Source organism: Pteropus vampyrus, unplaced genomic scaffold, assembly GCF_000151845.1.
Source record: "Pteropus vampyrus isolate Shadow unplaced genomic scaffold, Pvam_2.0 Scaffold598, whole genome shotgun sequence".
Taxonomy (NCBI): domain Eukaryota; kingdom Metazoa; phylum Chordata; class Mammalia; order Chiroptera; family Pteropodidae; genus Pteropus; species Pteropus vampyrus.
The window spans coordinates 175,843-185,843 of record NW_011889379.1 but is presented as its reverse complement, the minus strand read 5'-3'; the positions used below and the strand labels follow the sequence as shown (position 1 = coordinate 185,843).

Sequence of the window (10,001 nt, the reverse complement as noted above, 5' to 3'; positions counted from 1 at the left end):
GGGCTTGGCTGAGACTTGCCCTCCTGCTCCCAGCTCCTCGCGTCTGCACCCAAAGGAGGCTGCTTGGGCGGCATTCGGGAGCCCGAGGAGGGAACCCCCCTCCGCTTTCAAACTCCAGCAAGACCCGCATCAGGCGCAAAATACATTCTCTGGTTGCCGTGGCTACAAGTGTCATCTTCTAGTAAGGACCTTCGAAGCAGCAGCCGGGCCTCTGAGCTCTGACCCCCGAGAGTTTTCCAGCGGCTGATTCGGAGTGCAGGTCAGTCCACTGCAGAGCTCGGAACAGCCCTGGGTTCTCATGGGGTCAGGAGGGATGTCCCCAGCCCCCGCCCAGTGTCCCGGCCTTCCCAGATCACCATCCACTAAAGCTGCAGGGTGCCCCTGGGACCTGGAGCAGTTAACAGGGCACAAGGAGGCAAGTGTGCTGGTCAGCACTGAGATCCAGCACCAGCGCAGCCTGAGTCGGGCACTGAACAGGAAAGTCTGGGGGTCAACAATATGGTGACGGAAGGAGATTCGACTTTGGGTGGTGAACATACCATGCAATATACAGATGGTACAGAATTGTGCACTTGAAACCTATATAATTTTATTAACCAATGTCACTCCAATAAATTTAATTTAAAGAAACATAAAATGGAAAGGAAAGGAAAGCCTCGTTGTCTGCCCTCCTTATAGTGGACGGGTCAAGGGCTCGGGTGTTGGGGTCAGACAGACCCGAGTCTGGATCCTAGCTCCTCCGCCCATCCGCTTTGCGACCCTGGACAAATCACCTAATCCATCCACACAAGTTTGCTAGGGCTGCCATAAAATACCACAGATTGGGGAGTTCAAGCAACAGAATTTTTTCCTCATGATTCTGGAGGCTAGAAGCCCAAGGTCAAAATGTCGGCAGAGCTGGTTCCTTCCGAGGCCTCTGCTTGGCTTGCGAATGGCTGTCCTCTGCGTCGTCACCTGGTCTCCCCTCTGCGCATGTCTGTGTCCTAATCTCTGCTTCTCAAAAAGAGCCGTCATTTCGGATGGGGGCCCATCCGTGTAACATAATTTCAACTTAATTACCTATCTCCAGGTGAGATCACCTTCTGAGGTAGTGGGGATTAGGACTTCCACATATGTGTTTTGAAGGACACGAGTCCTTCTGAGCCTCAATTTCTTCAACTGAGAAGGCTGAATGAGAGACTGTGGAGATGCCCAGCGTGGGCACAGCAAGTGGCCATCAGGCAGTAAATGGAGGCCACCTGGTATCAGGAGGGCCCCAAATGTCCCCTCACCGGAGCGCTCCACCCTCAGAGGCAACGCCGGTTTATCAGCAGACCCGCCACCTCTCCCTGCCACCCACTCCCCTCCAACGGTGGCACAGACCGTCGCTTTCCCTGTGACCTCTGGAGAATGGCCGCCCAGCCTCCCCTCCTCTGGGTCTGCTGGGGAGGATCTCAACTTCTCCAAGCACAAGGCCTCCCCTGCTTAACTTGTCATATTACTCATCTGTGTACAAACAGGATGCGTTTTATACACACTGGCGCGCGCGCGCACACACACACACACACACACACACATATATGTAAAATTTGGAAAAAATAATTTTAAAAACCAAAGAAGAAGACAGTAAGTACTCCTTATCTCACAACCAAGGAATTTTTATAATATTTCTATCTTCCAGGAGGTTATCAATCCATAGAGCCTGTTTTCATATTTTTGTTTTTTTATAAAACTGAACAATCCCTCGTCCACAGTTTTGTAGTTTTGTAATCAGCTTTTTCCTCTTAAAACTCAGAATGAACATTTCTCCGTGCCATTAAATATTCATCTACCACACGATGCTGCCTAGAAGCCACTGTGGGGACACATCACCCTTCATTAACCATGCCCCTGAGTGGGACGTGTGGATGGCAAGGGTGTCCTTGGACTTGGTTGCTCAGGCCCTGGCATGGTAGTGACCCCCTTTTCAGTGCCCACTAGCTGTGAAGATGCGTACCGACTAACACAAAGTTTGAAAACAAGGAAAACGAGGCAATCTATTGTTTAGACAGTTATGTGATAGAACTGAAAAAACTAAGCGCAAGGAAATGATCACACTATATTGAAGAGAAGGTTCCCTCTGGGGAAGGAGTATAGAGATAAATACCTAAGTGTCGGCGATGATCTAGTTTTGGATTGGGTGATAGAACCATATTTATACTGCTATATACAAACTTCCATGAAAGAAAAGATAAGAATAAAATAAAGTTAGGCCAATGATGACAAGGGGCCATGAATCTAAGGCTATGATCGATTAAACTGTATGCCCCTGAGGTCCAAATAAAGGAAAAACACACATAATCACAGTATACTTCAAGCAGGCTTGAAATGGATTTCTGTTTTACTCATCACAGAGGCATCTAATAGGGCATGCATTGTAAGGCATATTATTCATTTGATCCTTAGGCAATATAAGGGTCCAATACATTCAAGGATCTCTTGAAATAACTCCCCAATCCAACACACACACACACACACACATGCACACGCACGTGCGCGCGCACACACGTACACACATCAGGGCCGATCGAATAGGAAGAAAGCCGTGGCCTCGCAGACAAGGCCGCCTCCTTGTCTGCTTTCAGTGGTGACTCTCTGAGCACAGGCCTGGAGCATTCTGTTGGGTGCTGAGGCAGGTTGGTGAACACGATCAGCCCCGCCCTTGGGGAGTCACAGGCTGGTAGAGGAGACAGCAGAAAAACCAACAACCTTGGTGTGACATAGAACAGCTTCTAGCAGATGGAGGCACCGAGGACGGCCACCCAACTCAGACACAGACAAGACAAAGGAGGTGAGAGCTGCGCGGACCGTGGAAGGAAGAATGGGCGCTGGCTGGGCTGATGGGAGTGGAGAACCGTAAGGGCCTTCCTGGCAGAGGGAGCAGCACGTGCAAAGGTGCGGAGGTCCAGATGGTTCCAGGAAATGACACGTTGTTCCGAAGGGCATCTCAAGTTGAGCAGGAGAGAGAGGACGGCGGATAGATGATCGTGAAGAATATTCTTTGCAGTGATGAGGCTGGGCTCCATCCTGAGGGGCGTGGGGAGCCGCTCTTAGGAGGAGTGGGGTCTGTGGGTCTGTGATCAGGCCCTGACTGGCCAGTTAAGGTGCAGAATGGTTTTTGGCTCTGCCGCTGAAATGGTCACTTCCTAGAGGAACCTTTATGACATATGCTTTCCTAGTTAAAAGCAATCCAGGTCACTCGGGCCAGCCTTCCCTATGCAGAAAGCTGCATGCGAGACAAGAAGACCTTGGGCCTCTGGCCATTGGGCCCTCACCACCCGCTGAGAGAGCTGCTTCCCCGCATGGCGGCTCTGGTGCCGAGCGAGTCAGTAACTTAGCTCAACTTCCCCCTTTCTCTCTGTGCTGTGATCGGTGTGTGTCAGGCTCTACTTTGTGCATGAAGGACACTATCTCCCAGTGAAGACCTAGGCTGACCCTGCCAGCCACACTGTAGCCTATGTGCGACCCTGTGGGGCAGGGCTCAGTCTGGGACTGGGGACAAGGCTCTGCTTAAGGTTGGGGTTGGGACTCAGGTCTGAGTCTGTGGTTGGGACTCAGCCTTTCCTCCCCTGCTCCTGGCATTGGTTATTATGGACACCAAGAGACCTTGGCCTATGCAGCTGCCCGGAACTGAGCCAAGGGTTCTAACTGTCCATTCAGGAGGCAGAGGACAGACCTGGCTGGCTGGCCCGCACCTTGCACCTGCCAGTCAGCCAGCCCTGGAGAGAATCCAGTGCTGAGCCCTGGTGTCAGTGCTCTGGCTCTGCCTGGGCATGACGGCAGCATTAACATGGAGGCTGGTGAGACTGGAGCACACGAAGGGTTCCAACTCCCCCTGCCCTCTAAGGAAAAAACATAACACATGTGTGCACACATACACACACACTCACACACTCACACAGGGACATCCTCCTCATCTGCATCTCAAAACTCAGAACTAGAGACTCTCAGGGCTGGGAGGGGCCTCAGAGAACATTTCACTGATGGAGAAACAGCTTCCAGAAGAGAGGGTACGAACTGGGGTAAGACAAACGGGACCAGCAGCCAGCCTGAGTTAGGGCGTCCCACACCCCAGGCCCTGTCTCCTGAACCCAGATTCCCCCACACAGCAGGCAGGAGCCGCAGGACCACCCTGGGCAATGAAGCCACAACAAATTATGAAGCAGGCATTTCCACATCAAGGTGTTTAGCGCCTCCGCTCGCCCGGGCGCGCGCACAGGCCGGTGGCCCTGCCCAAGCCACGAGGAAGAAAGACTTCATGCTCTCGGGAGCCCAGGGCGATACGACCCGGGTGTTTGAAGTCCTCCAGATAATTTCAGACAACTTCTCCGCGGGACTTCGCCACCCAGGAACTCTTCTCTCCAGACCCTCCTCACCAGGGCTGGTTCCCCTCCGAGATCTCTCTCCGACCCAGCCCGCACAGCCTGGTCCGGGTTTCCGCCCATCCAGGCCACTTGATCTCACTAGACATTTCCGTGGCCTCTCTGTTTCCGTCGAAGCCCCTTCGGCCACAATGGGGCTTCCCTGGACTCTCCGTCCCCACTGCCGGCCCCCTCCAGTGTCCGCGGTCAGGGAAAACATACTCAGGCGGCAAAGCTGCAGACTCTGGCTCTCTGTTAGGGAAGCGGCGTGCGTTCCTCGAGCGGTGGGCGTGCTTTGCTTTGCTTTGCTTTGCTTTGCTTTGCTTTGCTTTGCTTTGCTTTGCTTTGCTTTGCTTTGCTTTGCTACCCCTGCAGTTGGGTGTCTGGGACCCTCGGACGGGGCATCCCGGCTCCCCAGTTTCACGCTCTCTGTCCCCGTCGCCTTCTTCTGGACCGCGCGGGGGCCTGAGCAGGCGGACTCCGGGCCGGGCCCCGGGCTGGGGGCTGGAGGAGCCGCCCGGCCCCGCCCCCTGACGCCGCCATTGGCCGCGATCGCGCGGGTGGACCGGCCGCGCCGTGCGCTCCTAGCTTCTCTCCGCGAAGGTCCGGAGTTGGCGGCTGCGGGCGATTGGGCGCAGCACCTGCAGGCTGCCCGGCAGGTCGGGCTGGGCGGGCAAGGGCCAGGGCCTCGCGCTCTTCCGGCGCTCACCCTCGCACCTGGCCCCTCGCAGCCACGCCGGGCGCGCGCTCACTCTCCCTGTGGGTGCGTGGCCGCGGGGCGCGATGGACGCGGCGCTGCTCCACAGCCTGCTGGAGGCCAACTGCAGCCTGGCGCTGGCCGAAGAGCTGCTCTCTGACGGCTGGGCGCTGGCCCTGGACCCCGAGGGTAGGCAGGAGACGCGCGGACCCAGGCGGCTCCGGCTCCTTTCCCGGGCGCTGGGTGCGCCCAGGTCCCCCCTCTCCGAGCGCTCGGCGCCCGGCGCCCCGCGGCGTCCCGCGCCCCCTGCACGCCCTCTGAGTCCCGCTCCTCTCTCTCCCGTCGCCAGGTCCCTACTCCTACTGCAACGTGACCTTGGACCAGATCGGGACGTGCTGGCCCCGGAGCGCGGCCGGAGCCCTGGTGGAGAGGCCGTGCCCCGAGTACTTCAACGGCGTCAAGTACAACAGCAGCAGTGAGTGCCCGGGACCCTCCGCCGCGGGCTTTCAGCCCGCCTCCTGGAAGGGCGATTTAGGGCGTGGGGAGGGCCCCGGACTCAGCGTCGGAGGGGTTCTGAGGGCCGCGCCACCGTCCGACCCGCGTGAGGACCCCTTGTCATGTCGGGGGGCGCTCCCTCTGCCCCTACCCACTGCGGCATCAGACCTCAGGGAGGTAGTGATTTGCCCACGACTCCCGTGATCCGTGCAGTGAGGACCCAGAAGGGGAGTAGGAAATGCTCACTCCTTTTGAGGGCACGCTTCTCTTCTGCGTTGTGTGCCCTGGGCGCCTGAAGTTCCCTCGTTAGGGCTTCTCTTTGTTTAGCCAGTTCCACCTCCCCCGCCTCCAGGGGACAGGGGACGCTTATGCGAGGTTCCCAACCCCCGGGGCGACTGCGATGATCAGGCTCTTGACTACCGGAAAGGAGGAGGGCAGGAGGCAGGAAAGATGGGGTGAGCGCTTGTGCTGGGGAAGCGTGCAGTGCGCAGATGCTTCTGGGCCAGAGTGTGGGGTGTCGCCTCTCCCTCTCAAGATGTCTTTGGACATCGCAACCTTCTGGGCTGCGAGCCGGGGGCCTTGGGCAGCATTACTCCAGCGCCCGGATGATCCATAGAGTCTGAGTCAGGACCACCCCTCACCTCCCATGGTACCCTTCTTTCTCCTGGCAAAGCACTGGCTGGCTAGACACTCTGGGGAAGATGGCAGCTGGAGCCACCCAGCCTCCAGGTGGGGTTCTTCAGTACAGCCTCTGGGAGTGGGGGGAGCCTGAGTCAATGCCCTGTGGACGGTCTGATGGGAGCCAGGTGGGAGTGTCTTGTGAGGCTGCAGGGCAGCAATCACTGGCCCTCCCTGAAGGGCCGCTCTCGCCTCCAGCCCCAGCCCACCAGCAGAGAGTCTCCTGAGAGGGAGGGTATCCAAAGCATCCTGGAAACATGATAGCAAACTCCCTCTGAACATCTGTGTCTGAACAGTGGCACAGCTCCTCAGTCCCCTGCTCACGTGCCCCCCCCACACACACACACACACACACACACACACACACACACACACACACACACACCTGTCCAAGCTCGCAGAGCCTAAGGCCTCCACCTAGAGAGATGTTAGAAGGCAAGACAGCGGTGCCTGCATCGGATGCTAAGTGACACTGCGCTGTCTGCACCAGCGGGGGTCTGGTGGGCCCAGGGAGCAGCTGGGCTCCCGAGAGTCCAACAGCAGAGGCGCTCCCAGTGAAAGGCGTGGTAGAGGTAGTAAGGCCGCTTGGGAAGATTTCTGCATCATCTGAGGACATGCTTCCTGTCTGTGATTAAAACGCACCTCCGTGCTTGGAAGCAAGGTGCTGGGAGGTATGCAAGCAGGAGGAACGGCTTCCATGCTCCTTCCCCATCCTGAGATTACAAAACTATTTTTAGGATCCTGTGAGCTGTGAGCTGTGGGGCAGTGGAGCTCAGGGTTCCTGATTCAGACTGCCAGAGACTAAGTAAGGACTGAGCGAGGTGATGAGGCATCTCAGCCCTAGCCTGTGGACCTAAGGGAGCTCTGCTCTGGTTCCTGTCCCAGCCCGGGCTGTTCCCTATTTTCCCCAACCAGCCTGGAGCTCCCTGAGGGCAGGGCTGGGTCTCTTCTTCATGGCAGCACTGAGCACAGTATTTATTCAGTCAGTTTATTAAACACCTACTAGGCGGTCACTGCACTGGCACTGAGCTCTCGCTCACGACTGCAACAGACGAAAGGAATTCAGAGTGACGTATGCCGTGATGGAGAAGCAGAGGCCGTGGGATACGAGGAGAAGGGAAGCGGGGGACACTTCCCAAAGGAGGCGCCGGACCACTCTGATCACATCAAACGAGAAGCCAAAAAAGACCAAGGAGCCACTGAGGCTAGCGACTGCAGTGTCCCTGGTCTCTGATGAACAGTTTTCTTCATTTGGACCAAAGTGCTGCCCGCCCTGTAACTGCTGGTGACCGGGAGGAGCGTAGGGGACAAGAACATTGCCATTAGCTAGTGCGCCAGCTAATAGCAATGGAAATGCTGTGATTGCGTTTCTTCCTCCTCTGCCTCCTGGCTGCTGCTTCCTCCTGTTATGTTTGCCTTTTCAGTGGGATCCTTTCTTTAGAAAAGACACAGGCAGGAAAACAGCTCCTATGAGAAAGCCTGGGGAAAGAGGAAGAAGGGTCTTGCCTCCCCTTCATGCCCAATTTTGTGATGCTACAGCTAATCTCCCTCCCCCTGAAGCTTCATTCTTCAGCGCGTGGTCATTGGCCAGGTGGGATAATGGCTTAGACATTAGTCCCCGCGGACTTTCATCCACTCACCTGAGTATAGAGAATCTTCCATAAAGCTCCAAATGGGGGTCATTTTCCATGTGCCAGCTGCCACGGAGAGAACTCTGCACACACGATCCCACTCATCCCTACCTCCCTAAGGCCCCTGCGATATGTACTGCTTTGATGCCCATGTTGCAGATGAGGAAAACTGAGGCTCAGAGACATGATCTAATTTTTCAAGGTTATGGTCAGCTCCCATGCAGGGGACTCCACAGCCCTCACTTTTAACTACGGGCGGTACTTCCTCCATGAGAGACAGTTTGTCAGCAGAGCTGAGAGGTACAGAAAAAGACTCCTGCCTCCACCCTACAGGATCAAGGAAGGCTTAGCCCTCCGAGATGGACTTCTAGGGACAGACGGGAGTTTGGCAGGTTAAAGTATAATAGGTACAGGGGAGGAGATGGGACCGTGCTTTGTGCCTCGGGACTGGTGAGTGTTGTATGGAGCACAGGTTGCAGGAGGAAGAAACAGATGAGACAGGTGGGTGGATGCTGGTCGGATGGCGCGGGCACTGCAGGGGACTTCACTGGGGCGTGGGAGTCGGGGAGTCCCGGCAGGGGCTCGTGAGCAGAGGAGCTCAGCTGTGGGGCACAGAGTCTCTGGAGGCAAGAGGAGGGTCAGGAGGCTACCTCAGCTCGCCCAGGTGAAGTGGAGCCTGCAGGGGGTCAGAAGAGGGTTGGATGAAATTGACAAGACTGGGGTGGGGTGGGGATGGGGATCAGGGAGGACACCAGGAATACAGGAACATGCTGGACACAGTTGGGGATGTGCTGACTCTGAGGAGCCGGAGGGACATCTGAGTAGAGATGTCTAGAACTCAGTTGGCTGGATGGGAAAAAGCCCAGGAGAGCACTGAGGGCTGGAGACAAAGTATTCGAGAATTCTCAGATGTGTGGTTAGCCACCAGTTCCATCTAGCAAGCTGGGGAGGCCAGGTCAGAGCCTTGATTATTCTCAACCAGGGACTATTGCCAAATGCAGCAATGACCAGAGGAAGGGAGGGGACTTATCCATGGTCACATATGCTGCTCCGTAGCAGAACCAAGTCAAGCGTCCATGTGTCCAAGTCCCCTCCAGGGTCCTCCCTACCATCTAGGCTGCTGTTTCAGTGGCCCAGGTTCCACGTGTCTATACTATCATTTAACCTGTGTTAACTCATTAATCCTTACACTCACCCAACGATAGAGACATAATATTATCTTCGTATTATCCACGTGGGGAAAATAAGGCACAGAGAAGTTAAGTGACTTTCCCAAAGTCACGCAGCTGGTAGCAGAACAAGGATTCTAAGCCAGGCTCTGCTGCCTCTCAGAAAGCAACTCTGCTGGGTGAAACAGGGATTTGCTGAAGAAATATCAGGGAGCTAGTAGAATCACTGGGTGGGCTAGAGAACCAGACTGAGGGCCTCTAGCCAAGAACTCAGGGCAGAGCTGGCCCAGTGAGGGAACCTCCCCTTTCTGTGAATGGACAATGCTACCAGCCCATGCCACCACTATCCTGGGGTCTCCAGTTTCCCGCAGTGGTCCCTAGGAGGCTTTCTCCCCATCTCCATTTTGTGGGCCCCCAACTCACCAATTCTCTCAAGAATTCTCTCAAGGGAAATACATGTAATAGGGTGAGTGGAATGCGTGGAGTTTGGACCACACACTCCAGTTCTAGCTACAAGGCAGCCTGGAAGGCGAGGACCTGGCATTTCAGCTTAATGGCAGAAGGTGGCCTCCGCCTCCCCTCCAGGGTTCCCCGAGCCTGTATGGAAAGCAGGTTCAAATCCTGGGCCACCCAAACTGTCATAATGTTCATACACAGCCCAACCCAGGGCAAGTCTCATCCCCTTCCCGGGCCTCGGTCCCTGTCTGTAGGGAGATGGGAAGTGGATTAGCCCAGCAGGGGTCTGGCCAGAAGGGGGACTGGCTTTCCTTTTCCTCCTCCCGCCCGCCATTCTGCTCCGACGCCTCTGAGCCCGGCTCTGTGCGTCCCTGTCTCTCTGTCTCCCTGCCTCTGTGTCGGCTTCCATTTCTCTCCATGTATGGCTCTGGCTCTGGCTCTGGCTCTGGGCAGATTTTCTCGCCGTTTCTACGTGTCTGTCTTTCTCAGTGTCTCC

General features: G+C 56.1%; 1 protein-coding gene across 1 annotated transcript in view; it reads left to right on the top strand.

Annotated features, from left to right (window-relative positions):
• Nucleotides 1-5,162: 5,162 nt before the first annotated feature.
• The window catches only part of CRHR2 (corticotropin releasing hormone receptor 2), a 29,330-nt gene continuing 24,491 nt past the window's right edge, over nucleotides 5,163-10,001 (top strand). The window contains exons 1-2 of the mRNA XM_011384612.1: nucleotides 5,163-5,265; nucleotides 5,426-5,551. Coding sequence (XP_011382914.1) covers nucleotides 5,163-5,265; nucleotides 5,426-5,551 — 229 coding nt within the window. The remainder of the gene's footprint in view (nucleotides 5,266-5,425; nucleotides 5,552-10,001) is intronic.